General features: G+C 41.8%; 1 protein-coding gene across 6 annotated transcripts in view; it reads right to left on the bottom strand.

Moving 5' to 3' along the window:
- Positions 1–25200, bottom strand: part of NCKAP5 (NCK associated protein 5) — a 1064528-nt gene that overhangs the window by 44297 nt on the left and 995031 nt on the right. For 5 of the 6 annotated variants that reach the window (XM_027082618.1, XM_027082617.1, XM_027082619.1 and 2 more), the window contains 2 exons: positions 3931–4245; positions 1049–1191 (listed from right to left, as the gene is read on the bottom strand). In XM_027082618.1, coding sequence (XP_026938419.1) covers positions 1049–1191; positions 3931–4245 — 458 coding nt within the window. Of the gene's footprint in view, positions 1–1048; positions 1192–3930; positions 4246–14039; positions 14425–25200 lie in introns of those variants that run through there. The other variant, XM_027082622.1, reaches the window with a different exon arrangement.

The raw sequence follows: 25200 nt of genomic DNA on the forward strand, positions 1-25200 counted from the left end.
ACCGTGGTCCAGCATCTTTGGAGCTGCTGTCCTCTGCTGTACATCAGGGCTGTAGGCCCAGGGGATCGCTTCGCCTACTTGTCCAGGGTACCATTTCCATACTGAGGTGCTAAAGACTGAAAGAAGGCTCTACCAGTCTGGCTGTGGGGCATCTCAGATGTGGGCTGATCTGGGTATTTCGTCATCAAGGTTGGGTAGCAACCCTAGTAGAGATAGTGATAGGGCCCCCTCATGCCGGGATTGGGAGAGCCAAGGCAGCAGAAGCAGCAAGGGCCAAGGAAGGGCCGGGAAGCTCAGGTAATTGATCCTAATGTCCTTTCTCCCACTCTTCTCACTATAGGTACCACCAAAGACACCGAAGTGGACCAGCCCAAGGGCAAGCTGAGAAATCGTGAACAGGCTGTATACGGCCCAAGTAATTAGTTGGAACAGGTAAGCGGGAGGGCACTGAGGAGGGACTACCACATAGCACCCAGGGAGGACCCAAGACTCCCGGAGCCCCGAGCTCCGCCCCAGGTCCAATCACACTTCAGGAAGCCTGTGTGCTTGCCATCTCAGGGCGGATGAAGAATCCCCAGCAAAAATGATGGGGATCGAAGAAACACACGTCTCATTGACCCTGGCAAGTCATCTGACCACTCCAGGCTTTAGTTTCTTCATGCCAAAAGGGAAAATAATTATACCTGCTTTACTGGTTTCACAGGAGCAAGGTAAAAGACAAAGTAACTGATAATGAAAAAATATCATTGAATCATTCTAAGTGGTGCTCTTAGGGCTTGGGAGAGTGAACGGCCATTCCACAATGTCTACTCAGGGCAGAGCATCCTTACCTCAAGAGCTGGGGTGCAGATGGATGGAATCATTTGAATTACAAGAACTCACAGTGTTACTTAATAATTCAGGATAAAAGGAGAGCCTTGGTCTTTATGCACTAATCCCACAACAAATCTGACTTAACATTAAAACCTATCACAGAAGTGGTTAAGGAGGTCATTTTTCACACTCGGGACAATTAGGCGGAGGGTGCCCTCCTGTCGACTCTCCTTACCTGGGTCTCCGCAGCAGTGCTGTCCCCCCCCCAGGCTAGAAGCGGCTTGCTCTCCACTGCCGTTGTGTTTTCAGCATATTCGAACGATGAACAAGTCTGAGGCCTTGGCCTGGCTTCACTCTGCATTTGGGAATTGATTTTTCCTAAATGAGGAAATGTACATGAAATCACAACAAGCTTTCTTCGACTCTTTACAAGTTTAGGGATGAGGGTAGGGGAGATAGTCAGAAATAATCCGAAGGGTCTAAACATGGTAACAGCTTGGTTTCCCAACATTCTGTCCCCTGCAAGTCTGTGCGAACAGAAATGTCTGCATAATTACGTGTATCTTTGGAGGATGTCCACCTTGGAGTCCAAAATGCAAACTGTGCTTGGACCACTTTTCCAAAAAATGTTGACAAATTTTTCATGTTAGAAAGGGTTCAGTGGGCAAACTGCTTGGGAAACGCCGATCATTCCTCAAACAGTGTTGTACATCAAATAACAAACAAGCTTCTGTTTTGGAGGACTTCTCGGCGCCTTCATTATGCGAATGGGGATTTTCATAATTCCTAAAGGGAGGATGTGAATCCACAGCCTTTCCCAAACATGTTTGATCAGGGAACCCTGATTTTCCTAGGAAACTTATGAAGGTCATTCTGAATAAGGTGGTTTGCGAAACTGCTCAGAGGCCCTTAAAGGTCTTGCCAGGCAGTCTCAAACTCATATGTGCATATACCTCGGCCAGGCTTTTGTTCCACTGCAGGTTCTGATTTGGTAGGTCTGGAGCAGGGTCTGAGAGCTGGCATCTATGACAAGCTCCCAGGGGCTGCTCTTGGCCCACGGATTACATTGTAAGTAGCCAAGGGTGCGATTAGCAGAGAATGATTAAAATGTCTCCATTAGCCATAATAGCAGATTAACCTGCCGAGTGTAGTCTTTCCTCATGTCAGAAAGGAGAATTGCTGTCATTATCCTTCAGCCTCAGTGATTATCAACAGGACAGGCTGTGAGAGCCTTTCAACAGCATTTTGCTTGTGAGCAGAAGTGAGGTAATGTATTTTCATCAGCACTGGGAGGTCTGTACAGTTCCTTCCATCTTTGATACGGGGATAAGAAAATAACTAATTCAAATGCATATATTAACCAGGAATTGACTGCTCAAAACCACTTTCCTTTTTTTCTTTTCTTTTTCTTTCTTTTTTTTTTTTTTTTGCGGTACGCGGGCCTCTCACTGCTGTGGCCTCTCCCGTTGCGGAGCACAGGCTCCAGACGCGCAGGCTCAGCGGCCATGGCTCATGGGCCCAGCTGCTCCGCGGCATGTGGGATCTTCCCGGACTGGGGCACGAACCCGTGTCCCCTGCATCGGCAGGCGGACTCTCAACCACTGCGCCACCAGGGGAGCCCCCACTTTCCTTTTGTTCCAACTAGATCTCCATTCCTTAATATTTAAAATGAGTAACCAATGGCCACAGAAAAGAGAAAAGCCTTAGAAAGCCAGCCCTGCCTCTGACCCACAGTGACAACATCTTAAGGTAGACAGGAAGCTTCGGGATGGATGGCACAAAAATGTCCTGCAGTGTGTTGACCTCACTCTCTACCGTATACTACTTTTTTTTTTTTAACAACTCTTCACAACAATCTAATTAAGACACAAAACTAAGAAAACCGGTGCGCTGGATATTAGCAGCAAGATCAGAACAATCTCCTTCCTGTCCCCTTCTTATGAAGCAATTCAAGGCTTGCGGTTCCTATTCAATTTGTTATAATGACGGTGTTTAATCATGGAGTCTGCTCGGCGCCTGCCGCTGAATTGAGGTCACACATGTGACCAGTCAGGCATGGAGCACATAATCCATAACTACAATTTCGCCCCTGAATCTCTGGAGGCTGTGTCATTAATTAACAGTACATTTATTTCAAAAATAATATATGTCCCAGCGTTTTCAAATGTAGCCTTGGCGTGAAATAAGCAGAAGTTTGTGATGAAACATTCATGGCAGTCAGTATTACTGTATGGAGGAAGAACTCAGCCATGGGAATAACCCAATCACATTGACTCACAGATGTTTAATGAAAAGTCTTCTTTTCTAATTTCTCAGAAGCCCATGGTATAATCTCTACTTGTGGTCGCTTTCTCATCATCAAATCCTAAATGAAAGTCTTTAGAATTCTAGTTCATAGGCTTATGCATGTCATAAACGCACCATGAGGCACACAAGTTAAAAATTATTTCGTGTCATCCTGAGCTGCAATAAATATTTTTAATCTTGAGGGAACAGTGAAAAAACTTTGACCCTTAGCCTGGCCCTATCTTTAATCATGAAAGCTTGTTTCCATCGACTGCAGCAAAGGATGGTACTTCTCAGTGGGAAGGCTCCCTCCATCCCGTTGTAGTTAACAGACAATCTACTGCTAATATATCAAACTACGTTTTTTATAGCTCAACGTATAAATACATTTGAACGGGATAGGAATATGTCAGAAGACATATGTTTCTGTGAGAGGGCAAACAACATTTCAGCTAAATTTATGTCTTGGGCCTAGATTGGTCTATACTCAGAGTTAAGTTTTAAAAGACAAAATCTGAAGTCTACGTTGTATGGTTTTTTCTTTATCAATTTATATATCCATCTACCTGTGCTAACAACGTGCTTGTTTCCTTTATGTGTGTGTACACTCCTTAAATAATACTGAGAGTAGATGATGTCTAATACTTGTTTTCTTTTCATGTTTTGGTTGAGGACATAAAGGTATTTCATGCATCTACATTTCCACTGGGCAGAGGTCACTGACTGACCTCCTGGTGGAAATCTTTTCTGCTGCCTGTTCTCCATCTTTGTCAGCAAGTGCATGATTCTAGTGAGCAAACAATCTCATCTGGAAGGTGACAGGCATTTTACCTGAGGAGGCTGGCTTGGGGAGGCGACTCTGAAGAGGTCGCATCCCTCTGGCAGTCATGATGGGGTCGGACGTGGAATGAACAATGGCGTTGTCTTTAGATCCCCGGCTGTCTGCAGAGGAAGGCACTTCTCGTTCAAGGGTCTGGGCTCTTATGGAAGAAGCTGCACAAAGGGCTGGCTGGAGAGACAGGAGGGGCTCAGTGTCATCGGGGGAGTCTGCTTGGCACAGGTGCCGTCCCGCTGAGCGGTTTCCTGAGTCTGGGAGCGGGAAGGTTCCAATCCCACTGTCCAGTGTCCTCATCTGGCAGTTCGTTTCTAGACAGAGTAACATAGTGAGAATTAGAGACTGCTCACGTAAAAGGAGAAAAGGATCATGGGCATTTGGATCTGGTCTGGAGGAAAGGGGATATCTAGAAGGAAGAAATACTCGTAAGGGTGTCGGAGATTTCCAGGGAGTGGCATGAAACAGACATCTAATTGAACACGGAAATATTCCCTTAACATAATACGGAGTAAGAAGGTTAGCCATTACTGGCAGCAAGAGTCACGTGTACATACAAAGTACATGGTTCTCTAGAGTTATAAGGGTAAAAGAACGGTCATTGGAGACCAAAAATTATTTTTGATCACCCTTATTTCAATTGGGAATCATATGACTTCAATCAATTAGGTAACATTTATTAACTGAAATAAGATGAGTAATGAGCACACGTAACACATTGAAGTGATGCCCTAACAAAGGCAGTTGTGCATCTCTTACGTGAATTACCATCCGCCAGCAGTTAACTAAGTCTCTGGCCTCTCCATTTGACTGTGAGGACAAGTAATTCACATACTATAAGGGTCATCCCCAAAGGTACATCACTTATCATGTGGGCTTCCTCTGACTCAACTGCCATCTGAGGTCTCACAGAGAAGGTCATAGGGCCACTTTCTGTCTTTCCATCTGCCTTCATGTAACGACAAAGCTCACCAGTGCTCTTTGGATTTCTTGTCATTCCCAGGGCTCCCACCATTCCCTAAAACAAACCGAGTTGATTTCACCATATGTGTGACATATTCTGCCAATTACATCTCATCTTCAAAACATTTTATATCCAAGAAAAATACAATATCTGAAAAAATTATCACAGAATGAATTCCTGAAATGTGGTGTAGTTTATCTAAGCCAATGAGACAGCTTCCAAGATCCGCTTGTCACCCAAAAGTCTCCTGTTTACACGATAATCTTAGAGTGAAACAGCCTTAGTAAAGTTTGTATTAGCATCTTCTCAGTCTAGGACTGGGGAAGAGGCACAACAACACCGTGTTAGGCATGGTGGGGAATATAATAGACCATGTTGTGATCTTTGTATCAAGAGGCTCGACAGCTAACATCTCAGTGGTGCGTGGGAGTCTGGTCTCTGCTAATAACTAACTGTGAGAGCCCTCCACGTAAGATCCTTAACCCCTCAAGGGCTCAGGTTCCTTATAGAGTTTCTGTGAGAATAAAGATATGTTCACTGTGGAATTTCTTGAATCTAGAATGACGCCTAGCACACCGCAGGATAGCTGAATGAAAGAAATAATGAATGATGACGTATAAAAAAACACTAGGTATATTTATTAGATTTCAGTAGATATCTGACAGGTAAATAGTTTATCCTTAAGTACCTTTCTCACACAATCTCATCTGATGCTCACCAATTAGTATCTGAACTTCAGAATTTGACCATTCCCCTACCTTCCTCTTCAAAACGTCTCTGCTCTGAGTACTAGAATTCTGGGAAATTCCTAATACTCAGGTGAAAACAAAGGGGTGGGGGTGGGTACAGAGTTAGCTTTTATAGGTTCTAGTAGCTTTGGTCCTTGGCTTTAGAAGCACTAGAAAGATGAAGTCCCTATCAAAAGAGAGGATTCAGTCTCCAAAGGGACATTTAGTAGGAAGACACAGATACCCTTTCTCCAGTATGATGCCACTTAGCCATCTCACACGCCATCTGATCTCAAAGACTGATCATGGACTCCAGGGGCCCTGAGTCACGTGGCTATAGTCTGAGGTCTTTCCCAGAACCACAAGGGCTAAGTTTTAGTTCCATTCATTTCAGGGCCTCCACCTGGTCAGCCTTCCTCTCAACCAGCTTCCGAGATTATTCATCATCTTCTCTATTCATTTTCTCCTCAATTAAGCCGACTCAATTGCTACAAAACAGCCTTTTGGAGAAATAATCAGCTGTTTGCATGGGAAGGCAATGCCAGAAAAGAAAGATCTTCTTATTCAGAATTTGGTGTCCTTTCTTCATGTCAGCCTAGACATACGACACACCTCGTATTTAACAATGTCCCTATGTTGTACTTGGGGCAATTCTAAATGTCTGAACTATTTCAGTCTCACACAGGAGTAAGTGGATCGGAATCGACCCAGTCTTCAGGGATGGGGATCAAAGATTCATGGGATGTAACAGATGTGTCAGTCCCTACGTGCCCCAGGCTGCCTGCCATAATAATTTCCTCCCAGCATCTCCAGGACGCCTACCTCTGAACAGAAGAATGCTCAACATGGCAACATTAGGGGTTCTTTTCCTTTTGTGAAAATGGATCATCAAGTTCGGCTGCAGCTAGGAGTTCACTGCTTTCTTTGTATCATCCCTTCATCTTCTCAACCTCGAAGGGTAAGAACTATCATTGCCATTTACAAATGAGAAATCATGGCTCAAAAAGGTAACTGGTCCAAGGCTGTATGCTGTAAATAAAGAGCCTTGGATTTGAATCCAGACTTACATAAACACAGAGACCACGCTCTTAGCCACCAAGCCATACTGATTCTGCCAAAAAGTTCAGGTAAATCCAGAAGTGGGGTCTGCTCTGTTAGCAGCCATGGAGGCAGCCTTGTGAGCTGAGAGTGCACAGAAGGGCCCCCTGCCTCTGGCCAGTGCGTCCAGCTTCTCCTATGGAACTGGTGCTGGCCCTGAATTCCAGCTGGTTCCCATACCTCCCATCCTGAGGACGGAGTTAACAGTTGGCATTCCCGGCATCTGCACGGTTCCCGAGAACCACAATTGTCCGGTACCTCTTCCCCCACCCTCTTGGATCGATTGCATCTGTAGACTCCCATGCCAGGGTTTTTCTGGCATTTATCTCATCTCTCTGGCCCTGGTGATAGGCATTGCCTGCAAGGGCAATCTTTTTTTGGCTTTGTCTAAGAACTCTCTCCCCTATAGGTATTTTATGAGTTAATCCAGCCCCTTCAAATGGAGACTCAAAAAGCAAAGTAGGATTCTTGGCAACCTTTTCAGTGATTTTTCTGGGGAAAGGCCCCAGACACTAAAGCCCATGTACGTTGGCCTGGCCTGTAACACCAGGCAGGAAACAGGGCAGGGAGAAATCTGGGGTAGGAAGAAAGATAAAGGAGGTCTAACTCTGGTGCCCTTCTGAGGACACCAGCATTTCTTGGCATCTGTCCCTTTATACTATTTTCTTTTCCCTTCTTTCCCTCCACGATACTGTCATAATCAGAAGCTATAAAACAGGACTTCTGGTATTCCTGAGTTCTTTGATCCTCTAAGAATTGTGTGCACTGACATTAAACACAGAAATCACCTGTTATTAAAGCCACCTTTTTATTTCTAAAAATTACAGATGCCAAATGCAGTGAATTTGAAGGACTCACTCGTAATACCTACGAAATGAGGTAGGGACAGTCAGGAACTCAGACACCATATGCCAAGCTTCCCCCTCAAGCAAATTTCTCCAGAATGCATAAACCTTTGGAAATAGAGCTTATACTGAAAATGCTGACACCTTCTTTATGTAGTTTCTTTCAGGCACTGTAAGTTTCTTACAGTTCATAAAAATACTGTAATCTGAAAAAGTGTTAGATATTGTACTTTTGAAGTCAGTTTCTTTTCTCAGGGGATTATAAGAACTCACAAAATAATTGAATGGCCGTGATAAAGATTAAAGTTCAAAGGGACAAGCCAGCCTTGCATCCACAATGAGTTGACTCAGTTCTGACCTCACAACATGTTTAAGTTCACATCGTGACTGTGAGAACAGCTGTCAACAGGGCCTTGCTAATGAGTTCAAGGGTTGGATCACAAGACGGACCAGCGGGTTTCACTCTTTCAAGGTCACTAATGACTTCTCCTACCCTGATGACTTCTCGTCATCCCATATGCCTTCTGTCTCTTAAGGTAAGTTCTCTCACTTATCACCACCACCAAGCCCCAGATGTTTCATGGGATGACTTACAGCAGTGCTTCCCAGTCCTTTTAAAGTTCTGGCACACATAGGAAATACACACATACAGCTCACTGAGGAACACACCAGCTGCCCCAGGACCCCCGGCTACCTGAGAGCTGAGGGCTCAACATCTCAGCACACCTGGGGTCCGTTCAGGGCACGTCAGCATGGTAGGGAATCTCTCCCTTACAGAATGGACTCGGGACCTTCTTTTCCTGTCCCCTTGGATGCATTATCTTGCATACCTCCAGCAGGAAAGGAGATGGACAGCCTTGTAGTCTGTTAGCAGCTGACAGGAGAATTTTTAGGTCCTTCTTTTTTGGAAGGAGTGTTGAGAGTGTTGTGTTAGGAATACTGTCTGGCCTCAGAGCTTCAGTAAAGAGGGATTTATTGTGCCTGGTGGGGGGGTGGGATGAGTCAGCGGAGGGTGAGCAGGGCAGCCCAGATGGGGGACGTTCTGCGTGGGATGGTGACAGAGAAGACACTTTGGAGAAACAATTCAACCAGGGGTTTTTCAACTGTTAACTCAGGATGTGCAATACAAAATCCCCACTCAGCTCATCAGCGAGCATCAGCCCTCTGCTCCTGGACCAGGTGCCCCAGCAGGTGGCTTTAGGTTCCTCAGATGAAAATCAGATTATATAACCTCCATCACAGGGGCGCTCTGAGGACTAGCTACATAGCACATAATAAACATAGCACGATGCCTGGAACAGGTACACAGCTATTATTCAGAAAATGGCAGCAATTCTCAAAATAAGTGTTATTAGACTGCTAGCAGCCTGGGGGCAGATTGGTTTTTATCCATCTCTTCAGAATTCCCACGTAAGCCTGTTCCTGACTCTACATCGCCTTTTTCTACAGAATGGCAATTATATGCTAATAGAGCTGATGATAACTATAGGCTGAGAGAGTGCCTGATTTATTCGCCATCACCCACGCTCAGCACAGAGCCTGACACATAGCTAGCACGGAGTGTAATGAAAAAATAGGTGGATGAAATAAGCTCTCATCTTTAGAAAATTCTTCCTGAAATTAAATTGAATATGAACTTTTCCTTTTGAAATCCCAATCTGCTGTTTTTTTGTTCTCACTTCAGCAACCAGAGAAAAGAGCTGACTTCCTTTTTCTGTGCAGCTATAGTTCTCATACAGCCAGACTTCATTAATTCAGATAGCCAGGGGGGATAAGATCATTCAGAATTATTGAATATTTTAAAGACAGGTTTCTTAATACTTCCAAGCCCTTAGAGCAAGGGTCAGTGACCAAGACGAAGGATACTGCAGGGAATGTGGCTTTAGTATCCGCCTTGGCCCCCGCCCCTACCTCAAAGCATCACTGGGCTGGAAGGTCCCAGGTCTGGCCTCATTCCTCCTGCTCTCATCCTCAGGGAGTGTAGATGCCAAGCTGAGTGCCGGCATCACGTTTAACATCAGCACGCATAGTAGCACAAGAACCAAGTTATCACAGAGGCAAGTTCCTGGGAGCCATTTGTAGTGAACAGATGAGATTACTCAGGGACTTCTTATATGTCCTTACACAAAACAGTGAGGTTTTTCTCTTTTAAACAACTTGTTCTCTTAATTGGCTTCTTGCATCTTCCAAATTTGTTTTACACTATTCATTTACATTGTAACACTATATTCAAAATAGCTGCAAAGGGAAAAGCTTATTTCCAGCACTGCTTCAGTTAATGTAAATTTCCAAGTTAGTGCAATCTGTATTAGCACTGATTTTGAGTGTTTGGGAAAGGCCACTAACTCATTTTTTCCTCAGTCTTCTACAGATTAAAGTATCTCAATTTTTTTTCACGGATCCTATCTCACAAATCTTTAATTGCTTAAATGTATAAACCAAAACTCTTGGTATTATTAGTGTATCTGTCCATAGAGATTATTATATAGGACAGGCTTAAGCAAACCCGACTTGAGTTCCAAGTTCATCTAAATATTCAGAAGAATGAAGCGAAAAGACAATAGGCTTCAGAGTTGGAAAGACTAGGCTTGACGATCTGCTTGGCTACCTGCTGGCTGTGTCACAACAAGGGAATTTTTAAACGATGCTGACATCATATAATCATAGCTCATTGGTAATAATGCTCGTTACAAAGTAGGTACTCTGTAAGTTTCCAGAAGGGGTTGTCAAGGAGAGGTGAGGGCCCCTGCAGGTACATAATACACACACTGTCTGGAATCGAAGACAAACCAAACTTCCCCTGTGTGGTCAGTGTTCTACTGCAGCACCTGCGTACATTTCACTAAACAACTGCCCCAGTTATTTCCTAAGCAGGTACCACGTGGCAACCATTTCCTTGGGGGTTACTTGATCACATCGTTATTGAACGATTATAAACGTGGAGCAAAGTACTTGGAGTTGGTTGCAAGCTGCCTCATGTATAGAAAAGATGGAGTCCATTTTCCCAAGAAATCCATTTTGGAATAGGTACCGGAAAGGCTTTTTAAAAAGCTTAAGCAAATGATGTTTACTAATTATCCTTTGTTCACAGACTTGCTACATTCTCAGGGAATATTCCCAAATTAGTAAGCTCTGATTTTCAGTCTATCCTAAAAGGTTACACTTGCTTCTGTGCAATGATCTACCCTCTCTTATATATTCAAACAAACTGCTTCAGTAATCACTGTTTTTTTCCCCTCTTCCACACTCGTAAATCCTAGGAAAATGGAAAACTTTAAAACCCAAGCTCATTTTTACTTTGAGACCTTTAGTCATACCTACAAATTTTCAGCCAAATAAATTTCAAATTGTGTTGAATGAGGACTCAACACAATTCACCAGCCAGAAAGAGCAACTCATGGGTGTTTAGTAGTCATACCGTATTACTAACTGGCATACTTTCCTATAATGCAATTGGTCGTGGAAATAAGTCTTTGTATGAGTTCTCTCCAGGTTCCTAAACATCTTAAGCTATGTGTGGTACTGGCAATAGAAGCTTAACTACAGATGGGAGAACAGATCTCTTTATTTGCACATCTTTCTCTTCATCTGTATGGCTGAAATAAGCTAAGAAAAACTAAGTCTGTTGCCAAAGCCACATCAATTAAATGTGGGTTATTCATTCTAAGCCTACCCTGTGGTTTTGTTAAAGTAGTCCAAAATGACTATATTGGCTATTTATTCACAAACATCGGGTAACTTTTGACTGTGGCATTAAGATGACCTTCTGGACGAGTAAATTCAATTTGATAGCTTCAGAATATGCATGTAAATACTCAGAAGTTCAAACTGGATTTAAGCTTTCTGAGATTTGAAAACTATATAGGAGAATGTAAATTTATTTTCTAACCCTTGTGTTCTCTTTGACATAAAGGAAGACTGGAACTTTGGGGGTCTGGTACACTGGTACATAGGGAATAAATATGAGAAAAAAATGAAGGGAGTTAATATGACAAAAATTTTTAAAAAGAAAAAAGCAGATCATAAAACTCCTTTGTCAAGGTGAAGGACAAGTTATTTAAACCAATATAAAAGACATGTCGCCTCAGACTGGGTTGATATCTTGTTAACCCAATATTCTGTCTGACAGTGGTAGCATCACATAAAATATTGTAGTGGGATGTGACTTAAGGATATAGACTGGAAAAGGTCAGAAATATGTTCCAAATGCCCATGCAGACCACGAATTCATAGAAATCCTCCTTAAATTTATGTAATTATTCATCTGGTATAAACCCTGAGGAAAAAATTCCTTAGGTTCGCTATAATACGTGCTTCGTCTTGTGATTGACACTAAGACGACCTCTTCAAAGGTGTGGGGGATGGCTCTTAGTCTAGTATTCTGAGATTTGTTATGCAACTTTCCAAACCCTTCCTGATTTTACAAATTTTAATAATTATCTCTAGACTCTTATTCTTCTAGACTGAAAAATCTTGAGACCTTCACATAACTCCTTCATGTCTTGCTATGCCACTATGCCTGTTTTGTAAAACAGTGGTGAGATTTGTACGTGGTATTTACTGTGATATATAAGAGTAGGCTAACGTGATCACTACAGTTTAAAAACTAGTATTTGCTTGACTTGGTCAGCTGGTCTAGGAACAGACTTGGATCCCAGATGGCTACATCTTGTTTTGGGAGTCACCACTTCCAGGTCAAAGTCCTCGTTGATGAGAATACAACATAGATTCCTCCCAATTCCTCACAGAGTGATGATTACCACTTAAACACTTTCCTATCCATATGTCAAGTCTTGTCCTCCTCAGCTATTTTTCTAATTGGAAAAAAGAAAGCCCTTAATTTTATTAGCAAAACTTTCTAGAGTACCATAAAAATGTAGACCAACTATGGTTCCAGCCCTGATCTGTGTCCATCATTTTGCTAATTGAAGAAATGCCAATTTATCTCTCCCTTTTGTTTCCTGTTATCCCTGCTCATTCTGTATCCATGACAAAATTGCTCTATCCTCAACTTTTTTCCCCGATCTAATGATAATCTAGCTATTTGCTTGTATCTTCTTTTAATCCACTTTCCTGCTGGTGCTTATGAAAGGCATATTAAAGGTCTAAACAAACGATGTTTACTGATTCTCCTTGGTTCACACACTTATTACATTCTCAGATCACATTCCCAAAATTAGTAAGTCACAATTTCCCCTTAGAGAAGATACAGCATATTTATCCTAAAAGGTTGTCCTTGTATCTGTTCGATGATCTACCCTCTCTCTTAGCTTCACTCCATCTCTATCTGCCCTGCCAAAAGGAAGTGAGAAGCTGAACAATTATCTGGTGAATCTGATAGACACAGATGGCTATCATGGGTAAATCTGTCTCTCTAAATCTCTAAAATTCCATATCGGGTTTGCTGAATTATACGGACAACTGCCTCTGCTCTCCATTTTACCTGCCTGGATAACATCTGCTTTGATAAGGCAAGTTGAGGGAAGGGAGGAAGGAAAATAAACTGGAGATAAGCTGCTGCAGGAAGAGAGTCAAAACAGCTTTCCTTGGTAGGAAACATAGAAAAACAGAGAAGCATGAGGAGATTCAGATCTATCACTTTAGCAACACATAAAAAATTTATTAAAGATGTTTACAAGAGCTAAAGCATCCTATGTATTATTAAATTTATTTATTTTTGGCTGCTTTGGTTCTTTGTTACTGCGCGGCTTTCTCTAGTTGCGGCCAGCGGGGGCTACTCTTTGTTGTGGTGCATGGGCTTCTCATTGCGGTGGCTTCTCTTGTTGTGGAGCACGGGCTCTAGGCATGTGGGCTTCAGTAGTTGTGGCACGCGGGCTCAGCAGTTGTGGCTCTCAGGCTCAATAGTTGTGGCACATGGGCTTGGTTGCTCCGCGGCATGTGGGATCTTCCCGGGCCAGGGCTCAAAGCCGTGTCCCCTGCATTGGCAGGTGGATTCTTAACCACTGCACCACCAGGGAAGTCCTCCTATGTATTATTAACCTGTTTTATTTATTTATTTTTTAAAATTTTATTTATTTATTTATTTATTTTTGGCTGCGTTGGGTCTTTGTTGCTGGGTACGGGCTTTCTTCTCTAGTTGCGGCAAGAGGGGGTTACTCTTCATTGCGGTGCATGGGCTTCTCACTGCGGTGGCTTCTCTTGTTGTGGAGCACGGGCTCTAGGCACATGGGCTTCAGTAGTTGTGGCATGCGGGCTCAGTAGTTGTGGCTTGTGGGCTCAGTAGTTGTGGCTCGTGGGCTCTAGAGTGCAGCCTCAGTAGTGGTAGTGCACAGGCTTAGCTGCTCCATGGCATGTGGGATCTTCCCAGACCAGGGAACCCATGTGCCCTGCATTGGCAGGCGGGTTCTTCACCACCGCACCACCAGGGAAGTCCCTAACCTATTTTTTTTAATTAAAATTTTATATACTCTAAAATTACAAATTATTTTAGTTTTCTTTTATTATATTATATTTCTTATATTATATTCTGTAATTATAGATGTTTAATAAAAGACCCCAGAAAGATAAGAATTTAAAGCTCATAGATGTTTTTCTCCATTTGTCTCTATATTTACTCAATGTTAATGATTTTTCAAATTGTATGTGGAAAGGAAAAAAGCTTAAGTCTTCATACCCTGAAACTTTAAATAAAAAATTCACTTTAACATGCCTTACTTGCTTGGTTCAGAATTTTAATTAATATAAGTTAATCTATTTTAAGTGGATATTCAAGGATCATTTATTTTTCTTTTATGTGACTGTAGCTGAAATATGGGTGAAGAGAAGGCTGAAGCAGATATGAGCCTATCTTTCCATTTCAGCTGCCACTCTCCACTCTCCAGTATTCCATGGTTGTTTCTACAGGAAGATAATAAAGGAGTAATGAAATCCAACAGACCAAAGGATATGAATATGGGCAAAAATATAGAGAGATATTTGCTTCTGTCCATTAATGACTAACTGTAACAGGAACAGCATATACTGTTAACCATTGTTTTCAGACATTAGACAATAGGCAACATAAAACTTGATCTCTGACTCAAGGAAAACAAATGAAGCGAGCTCTATAATCTCTGTAGCCAACTGCCCGGTGATGGTTTCCAGACTGAAACACTGAGAGAAGAAACATGAACAGAGTCTGGAGGGCCTGCCGAATTCAAGAAGAGGTAAACACAGGCGTGTGGGTGGGGTAGGGAAGGGGCTGTCTAGGCAGCTAGAACTTGCAGGGCTATGTATTGCAAAGAAATGATAACAGCAGAGGTTTCGCTATAGTCTTCCGCTGTGTATTAACCTGCACATGCATGAGGTGAAATGCATGAGGTCAGAGAAGCAATGACTATGAAGCAGTAGGTTGAATCATCTCATGAGCTCACGTAAGGCTGAAAATAGTTTGTATTTCCACCATCCAGAGAGGATAGGCCTCCCAAAACATGGACCACACAGTACAGTCCTAAGAAGGGTCAAGCCATAGTCGTGAGGCTAAATTATTCCCAGAAAAAAGGTTCCCTTGAATTCGTCATAACAAAACATAAAAGGAAACCTTGAAAAATGAAAATAATCTGCAAGTAACTTAAATGCACCTCAAAATAAAGAACAACAGTCTTTACAGGAATACAATGAAATCTAGTACTCAACAATGTAAAATTTACAATCTCTGGCATCCAATTAAAAATCACCGCCAGGCATGAAAAGAAGGAGGACAATATGATCCATATTCAAGAGAGAAATTAATCAACAGAAACAGACACGGTAGTGAGAGATAATGAAATTAAACAAGAACTTAAAAATATTGTAGATGTCACAACTATGTACAAAGATATAAAGTAAAATTTGAACATAATTAGGAAATAATAAAATAATAAAAAATAAAAAAAAAAAGGAAATTGTAGACAGGAAAAACTATATTTAAATTTAAAAATACACTATACAGAATCAATAGCAGATTAGCAGAGCTATTAGATGTAGCAGGAAGAAAGGTCAGTGAATTTTTAAACATTACAAAATAAATTATCCAAAATAAAACACGTAGAGAAAAAAGACTTAAAGAAATAGACCATCAGTGACCTGGATGTCAATATGAAATGGTCTAAATATGCATAACCGGAGCCCCAGAAGGAAAGAAAAGAGAGAAAGGGGAAAAAATTATGTGAAGTAATAACCAAAACTGTACATATTTGATAAAAAACTATAAACCCCAAATCCAAGAGACTCAATGAACCTCAACCGGAACCAACATAGGGAAACGACATTTAGGCTCATCATAATCAAACTACTGAATATCAGTGATAAAGACAAAAATCTTAAAAGCAACTGAGAAAAAAGATACTTTACAGAACAAAGATAAAACTGACAGTAGAATTCATGTCAGAAACTACATAAGCCAGAAGAGAATGAAATAACATCTTTAAAGTCTTGAGAGGGAAAGAAACAAAACAAAACCTGTCAACCTTTTAAAAATTAATTCTAATTAATCAACTTTTCAACTAATTGAATAACCAAGAAAAAAATATATGCTTTTCAAACTAACAAAAGCTGAGAGAATTCATTGCCAGAGAATGTTTAGTGTAAGATATTAAGGGAAGTTTCACAAGCAGATGAAAAATAGGTATCAGGTAGAAATCTGGATGTATACAATAGAATGAAGAATGCAAGAAATGGTAAGTATATGCTATATAAAGTATATTTTTCTTATATTTTAATCTCTTTAGGAGATAATTCACTAAAGCCAATATAAAAACATATTGCAAGCTTTCTAACACATGTAGAAGTAAAATATACAATAGCATAAAGGGTGAGACGGGTTATAAGAAAGTAATCTGTAATGTAGATAGATACATTACAGATAGACGGTGCTAAGGTAAAGATGTAGTTAAATTACATTTAAACATTAGTTCAATCACTAAAACAAACAAACAAAAAAACCCCAAAAACCACAAAACCCACTAAAACCCAAAGATGTATAGCTAATAAGGTGCAAATGGAGATAAAGTGGAATCATAAAAAATTCTCAGTTACAAAGAAGGCCGAAACAGCCCCAGAGAGCAGGGAGACACAGGCTCCCTGGGGACGGCTCGTAGCGAAAACATTTAAAAGAAATTGTCCGTGACCTGATGCATTTGATTATGTGGAAAATAATATTGAGAGGCGCCTTACAGTTTTGTTGGAGAATTTGGAATCAATGATCAGCACCTAGGAGCCTAAGATACTTGGGAGAAAATGTCATTATTAATGCTAGAAAAAAGTCTAAGCTGTACAAGAAAGGAAGCGGGATCATATTACGCTCTAAGTAGTATAATTAGTTCATCAGTGAACAGTATTTACATAATCATAAGGGTATAAACCATACATATTAACCAAAATCTCTAATATAATTTTTTGGAAGAAATAAGGGAAGAAGAATGGGTCAAGAATGCAAATTCATAATCTCCCATGATAGAAAGTCAACAGATAAGTTTACATTTTCAAAAACTCAAGAAATCAGTGTAGGTTTATCATCTCAGAATATGGAGGTGCAAGGCCGAAAGAAATAGCTGAGAGACTAGAAACTAGCTGTAGGCTGTAGGGCCCAAGGCTGTAAGGATTGGAGCAGAGAAACCTGTTTTTATTACAAGTCTTAGAGAATTGTTTAACTTTTAAAAATAGATTAAAAATAAAAATTAAATTACCAGTGCAGAAACAAAAAACAGAAGCAGGCAGAAAAAGAGGCAAACATATAGAGAACAGATGGGACAAATAAAATACATAGTAAGATGGTAGATCGAAACCCAACCATGTAGATTATATTAAATGGCCTAAATATCCCAATTAATAGGCTGAGATTGTCAGATTTGGTTTTGAAAAAAATCAAGACCCAATTATATGCTGTTTATTAGAAATCTGCTTTGTTTTATTTTTTTACCATTACACGGGTTTAATAAGATGTAACACACATAATACATGTGAATGCAAATAGCACATTGCCTGGCAGCCAGTGAAGTTTTAGTAAATACGGTTGCCATGTGTCTGGTTTTAAACCAGACAGTCCAGTATCTGAGTTTTCTTTCTGAGAAATAGATTAAGAAAAGACCAGACATATAAATGTAAATATGAGTAAGTGCTATTATTACTACCGTGACATGTCTTATGCATGAATAGTGGAGCTTCCTCTCACTAGGAGAGTTTGCCACGAGGAATGATAGAGAGCACACTACGCAAGACATGCTTCAAGCGCCACGACGTGGGAGAGCCCAGCACACACTTTGCCAAGTACCAAATTCCATTGCCATTGTGAGCCAGGTGCGAGGGGAGGGCCCCGCAGTTTTTCTCAATGTTTCCTTTTACAGGTACAAGTCCTAACTGTGTTTTATCTCATCTCCTTGTGGTCCTTTTCAGTAAGAGATATTTGGCAGTTTTTTTCTTTTTTTTTTATTTAACATCTTTATTGGAGTATAATTGCTTTACAGTGGTGTGTTAGTTTCTGCTCTATAACAAAGTGAATCAGCTATACATATACATATATCCCCATATCTCCTCCCTCTTGCATCTCCCTCCCACCCTCCCTATCCCACCCCTCTAGGTGGTCACAGAGCACCAAACTGATCTCCCTGTGCAATGCGGCTGCTTCCCACTAGCTATCTATTTTACATTTGGTAGTGTATATATGTCCATGCCACTCTCTCACTTCATCCCAGCTTACCCTTCCCCCTCCCCGTGTCCTCAAGTCCATTCTCTACATTTGCGTCTTTATTCCTGTCCTGCCCCTAGGTTCATCAGAACCATTTTTTTTCTAGATTCCATATATGTGTGTCAGCATACGGTATTTGTTTTTCTCTTTCTGACTTACTTCACTCTGTATGACAGACTCTAGGTCCATCCACCTCACTACAAATAAGTCAATTTCGTTTCTTTTCATGGTTGAGTGATATTCCGTTGTATATATGTGTCACATCTTCTTTATCCATTCATCTGTCGATGGACACTTAGGTTGCTTCCATGTCCTGGCTATTGTAAATGGTGCTGCAATGAACATTGTGGTACATGTCTCTTTTTGAATTACGGATTTCTCGGGGTATATGCCCAGTAGTGGGACTGCTGGGTCATATGGTGGTTCTGTTTTTAGTTTTTTAAGGAACCTCCATACTGTTCTCCATAGTGGCTGCATCAATTTACATTCCCACCAACAGTGTAGGAGGGTTCCCTTCTCTCCCCACCCTCTCCAGAAATTGTTACTTGTAGATGTTTTGATGATGGCCATTCTGACCGGTGTGAGGTGATACTTCATTGTAATTTTGAAGAAATGTGCTTTAAATACATTCATGGGTCAGAATATTCAATATTATTCAGATGTCAATTCTCTCTGAATTGATCTATAGATTCAATGGACTCCTAATCAAAGCACTATCAGGCTTTTTATAGACATTGAGAAACTGATTCTAAAATTATTTAGAAAGGCAAACATTTTTTTAAAAAGTAAAACACTGTCTGAAGACTGACAGTACACACTACCTGAATTCTATTTGGCTACAGTAATCAAGAGAATGTGGTATTGGGTAAGGATTTGCATATAGATCAATGGAACAGAACACATTCTAGAAACAGACTCACAAATATATTGTCAATTGTTTCCTGACAAAGATGACAAGGTAATTTAATAAGGGAAAGATAGTACTTCAACAAAGGATACTGGAAACACTGAATATTCATACGAGGAAAAATGAACCTCACCTCTTTCCTTATACTATACACAAAAATTAATGCATAGACTGAAACGTAAGAGCAAAAACCATAAAAATTCTAAAAGAAAACAAAGGAGAACATCTCTGTGACCTTGGATTAGGTAGCAATTTCTTAAATAGAGTCAAAAACATGAATCATAAAATTTAAAAAAATTGTTAAACTTGATCAAAATAAAAAGCGTTCTCTTCAGAAGTATTGTTAAGAAAATTAAAAGGCAAGCAACAGACTGGAAGAATACAGTGAAGTTATTTCTAATAAGAGATTTGGATACAGAATAAAAAGACCTCTAATGCAATAATAAGGACAAGCAACTCTACTAAATTGAAGAAAAAATTTGAATGCATATGTCACCAAAGAAGATACGTGGATGGCAAATAAACACAGGAAAAGATGCTCAACGTCATCAGACATTAGGGGGATGCAAATTAAAACCACAATGAGATATCACTATATTCCCCTAAAAGTGGCTAAAATTAAAAAGACTAAGAATATTAAATGTTGGTGAAAATGTGGAACAAGCTGAATTCTCGTACACTGTCGGCAGGGATACAGAATGGTAAAACTACTTTGGAAAAGTTTGGCAACTTCTTTTAAAGTTAAACATACATCCATCATGTGACCCCACAATAATACTGTTACCCAAAAGAAAAGAATATATATCCACCCGAAGACTCATATATACAAATATATATGGCGGCTTTATGCATAATAGCCCAAATTGGAAATAACTGAAATGTCCATAAGCTAGTGAATGGATAAATAAATGTGGTACATCCACGCAGTGAAATGCTTACCAGCAATAAAGCACACGCACGCGTGCGCGCGCGCGCGCACACACACACACACACACACACGCAACCGAGGATACAGATAACAACACGGATGGTTCTTAAAACCCTTAGGCTAATTAAAAGAGGCCAAACGCCAAATACTGTATACTGTATGATTAGTTCCATTTACATAAAATTCTAGAAAAGGCAAAACTATAGTGATACGAAGCAGATCAGTGGTTACCTGGGACCAGTGGTGTTGAGAGAGGTTGAGATGTAAAGAGGCATGAAGGAATGTTTTGGGGTGATTAAAATGTTATATATCTTGATTGTGGTAGTGGTTATACAAGCACATGCATTAGTCAGAGCTCACTGCACACTTGGAATGGGTAAATTGTGTTGTATATAAATTACAACTGAATATACCTGATTTTAAATATTATGCGCCCAACCTGCCAATAAAGATTTATTGAAATCCGAAAGTATAAGCAATCCTGGTTGAACATGGCTGAACAGAGGAACTGGGCTTTCGCCATGTAAATCTTGAATAACCTTTAGAGGCATTAGAAAGTGATGTTGACGAGGGAGGGTCTTCAGGAGTCACTACGAAGCAACACGGGAGCTAGTCCTTAATCCCAGATCCAGGCAGCACACACAAGGCTTTGTGTACTCCTTCGTCTTCTCAACAATCTTGGGAAGTAGCGACTATTATCCCCATTTGGTAGAAGAGGCAGCAAAGCTCTGAGTAGTGAAGATGGTGATTGGACAGAGTGCAAGTCCAACTCCAAAGCTCATGTTCCCTCTACTCATCAACCTGTCCCCCAGTAGGGTTGGGGACCCCCAGTATCAGAGAACCTGCCAGGGACTCTGTAGCCCAGCACTTCTCCAGCTTGGGGCGTGGTGCCTAGACCCCTGGCTTCCCCGGCTGTGTGTCCCAGATTCCTTTGCAGCAAGGGTCCTTAAGGAGCAGAGCCACTAAATCACGACTGCACCAGCAGCCTAGGCATGGTCTGTGCCGAAGCACTTGACCTTCATCACACCTCCTATTTCTGCAGCATAACAACATTTGCTGACCGCTTACTGCAGGGCAAGCACTTTGCTTGCGTCGGGTTACTATGCAATATGCAAGGGACACATTTTACATATGAGGAAACTGAGGTTTAAGGAGGTTAATAAAGTTGCCCATGGTCATACAGCTACACGTAGGAGAGCCAAGGTTTGGACCAAGGTCTATATAAGCCACAAAGCCTGCATGCTTGACTACGATGTGATTCCAGTACTGTCTTCTGTATTCAGTTTACTGAGCACTCTGAATCAGTGAGGATGCTTTCGGAGGAAAGTAACGCATTAAACAGTACGTATGTATTAGCTCACGGTCCAGAATTAGCGCTAGCTTCAGGGCTGCCTTAATCTAGGTCCTTTGCTTCCCTTTCCCTGCGGTTCTCTTGACTCTGTGCTGCTTCTGCGTCTCAGCTTTATCTTCATGTTGGTAGGAGTTGGCTGGAACAGCCCCACACCAGTCAGCTCTACACTCCCAAGACTAGAGGGAAAGAGAAGCTGACTCTACGTGATTCTCTCCGAACCTCCAAACACCCTGTCCCCTGACAATGAGCCAGATGAGGTCACAAGCTCACTCTTGGACCAATCCACGTCACTGGGAGGATGCCACTCAGTGAGTGACTCAGGCCTGGGTTCTAATTACTGCCAAGGACGGTTACCACGGCTGTCCTAATCACCTGGTACCCCTGGAGACAAATACTGGGGCCCCAACCATGACATTTGCTACATTCTTTCTTAGTCATTATTTCAATGGAATTGTACAGCAACGCTATGTTTCAGTGATCATTTCCATTTTACAGATGAGAAAACAAACGCACAGGGAACAGATGTCTCTCGGGGACATGAGTAGATATGTAGCAGCCAGGATTCAAAGTCAGGGCTTCTAACTCCAAGGCCACCAGAGCCCTTTCTACTACTTGGCAACTGTCATGACCTTAACCCATGCTTCCGCTTCAGACCAAATTCTAAGATGCTGCTGAGAATATATTCATCTTCTAGGGTCTCTCTTCTGGTATTTATCATCATTTTTTCCTAATTCAATAACCATTTCATTATGGACTCCAGTGAGCCATTTATAACCGAGTCAGGAGGCTTTTTTTAAAAGCACTTCCCTTCTAATGAGGTTTTATAGCTATCATTTAAAATAGTCTGATGTACCTTAAAACCTACTTAGTGTGATGTAACTTTCTTCTCTTTTTCCTCTTCAATCCCACTTTTTCGATAAGCTCGTCTTCAAAAATGCCGTCCTTTTCAAATTCTTTTTTCACATCTACCTTCAGTACGCTATCAGACCGTACCCCCAGGCCTTCTGTTCTCACCACCTGTATTCATTCTCCATAATGGACCTAATAAGGAGCCTCTGGCCTTTGGGCTTTAAAAGCAAGAGGGTCATAAAGCTAGCATCTTTTGCCTTTAAAAGATACGTAAGAGAAATGACACTTAGCTACACAGGGCAGTGCTTCATCTAGAGTACCAACAGGAATAGAAACAGACAACTGGCCCACATATGACTCTGGCTTTGGTACCTAACAGAGCCCCAGACGCTGGTATAAAGGAGTCCCTGGCACTTGGGGCCCAGCTTACATTAAGAATGTGCAGCCATGAACTTCACCTCCTTTGACTTTCCCAACAATCACGAGCTGAGCTGGGGAAGACAGAAACCAGTACGTCCAGTCTACGGAGATGGAAACCAAGACAAATATTTGCTTAATTAATAAAGGACAAAACTGTAACTGAAACTTAAGTATCCCGGTTCCAGGATCAGTGCCGTTTATGCTGCATTATTTTGATTCCTGAAAAGTTAAGGAAGTTGTGTAAAAAATGTGAAGGCTCAGGACTTAGTTTAGTACCGCTGACCCTGGATTTTAAGTGTGAATCTTATACGTATTTTGCCTTTTCTGTGGTGTCCAGGAAAAGTAAACAAGACTTGACAAAATATGATGAGTAGCAGCAAACATTCAGACCCAAGGTCAATATATAAAAATTCAAAAGATGTTATCAGGCATATACGTTGGTACCATCTAAGGGCATCTGTCATAACTTGGCCTTCCAACAGAAAGATATTATCATCGCATGTTGAATAATATTGAACGTGCTGTTGATTCTTTAGAAACTGTGTACCTCCTGAAGATAAGAAGAAGGAGGTAAAGAGGCATCAAAGAAGAGTCTCATTTTTCTAAATGTGAAGACTTGGGAGTACAGTCATGGAAGGGCTCCTAAAATAAGGAGCCAAGTGAGAGCACTGGGGAAAAATCATCATAGGAAAGTAACCATAGGAAGTAACCATAGTAACCATAGGAAGTAACCATAGTAACCATAGGAAGTAACCATAGTAACCATAGGAAGGAGGAGGTGGAGAAGCCTAATGGAATCACGATGGTGGAGGCCATACTGGAAATATCTAGAGCTCAGGTGGGAGATTTTGGTTGTCAACACAGTTGCTGGGGAAAAGGGAAGGAAAGCTGTGACAGACGGCATTGTTGAAGGAGGGATTAAGGCGGAAACCAAAGGCAGCTGAGAGAAGTCAGGATGTAAAGGATGAAAATGTCTCTGGCGAGCACAAGCAAGTCAGGAGACACTCAGAGATCCCTCCGGGCCCTCCCTTTTCCCATCTGGTGGGGAAAGAGTCAGGGATGGGACAGAATGAGGAGAGCAGGGCAGAAGCTGAGAGGGTCTCTCCGTGGGGTCCTGAGGGTTGCAGCCCGATGGGACATGCAGAGCTTCAAAGGTTTTTGCCAGCTAGATCTGCTTCAATATGCAGGGGAAGGAGAAACTTCGGTCTGAACAACACAGCTCAACCCATCTGTTTCTGCAGAATGCATCTTAGCTCCTATCTATATGCCTGCAGAATATCACCCTGGAAGTGGAATCTATTATCCTTGTACATACAAATTCACTAATGGGTGTGGCTTATTGTGAAGCAAGGCACGTGCCCCACTGCCTCTGCCTGTTGCTACTCCAAAGCTTCTGTCATCCTGGGACACTTCACTCAACTCAGCAAGGTTCCCATGCTTGATGCGAAGACTGTCCTGCGTCAGGGATCCCCGTGCAGTGAAGGAAGCGGAAGGGGGTCTGTGGATGTCACTCTTAGGTGTTGCTTTCTCCTACAGAGGTTAGTGCACAATGGGAATTTCTCCGTGCAGAGTGGATTGTCTTTCTGCCTGGCAGTTTCATTACAACATTCCATACAAGTTATATCTGTACATGAGGACCTGGCACAAATTCAGCACAGCAGTCCACCTATTGTGGAGTCCCGGACAGGCTAGTTTGGGTGAAAGAAGGCCATTTAACCTGGGTCCCCTAGCAGCCCAGTCTTCTTGCAGGGCACAGCCACATGCAAATGGTAAGGCCCATTAATTGTCATCCATGATTCTGGCCACTCAGCACAATCACCTACATGGGAAGCAACTCCCCCTGATTTCAGCAGGAGCGTCTCTAACCTCTGAAGCCACTGTTTTTGGCTTGCAAGGAGGTTTGCTCTAAAACACAAATTCTCTTCAATAGGGAGCCATTACTGTGTAATGAATGAACATGCCACGAGCTGGCACGCAGAGCCCTCGGGCCCTGTTCTCATGCACAGGTCTCTGGAATCTTCACGCCTACCGGGGAGAGGGGAGCACATCTGCAGAGGGCACACAGCTCCATGAAAGTTCACTTCTTACAGATGTGTGAATGAGTTCTGCTTTCAGATCCAGTTGAAGTCAAACTATCTTCCTTTGTTTGCTCACATGAAACTGGACTGCTCAACCAGAAGGCTTTTAATAACTGGGGCTTCAGCAGACCTGCCCACCCCACCGTTTTACATCAATGGTGATGACATGCGCTGCCTGGTGTTCGGATCCTGGTGTCTGCAGTTTCCCTGCCCCTGCCCAGCTTCTAGGATGCTAAGTTTTCAGCTCTGTTTTCCTTGGCCTGGATAAGGCAAAGTGAAATCTTTAGCCACCTGGACAGATGACAGCAGTTTGACATCCTCTAACTAGCTGATAGTCTAATCATCCTGTGAAAATTGAATTACATGTAATTTCATTAGAACTAAGACGGCATGTGTGTGTGTGTGTGTGTGTGTGTGTGTGTGTGTGTGTGTGTGTGT

The sequence above is a fragment of the Aethalodelphis obliquidens genome, unplaced genomic scaffold, assembly GCF_003676395.1.
Source record: "Aethalodelphis obliquidens isolate GAN/ISIS:26980383/991018 unplaced genomic scaffold, ASM367639v1 scaffold47, whole genome shotgun sequence".
NCBI classification, from domain to species: Eukaryota; Metazoa; Chordata; class Mammalia; order Artiodactyla; family Delphinidae; genus Aethalodelphis; species Aethalodelphis obliquidens.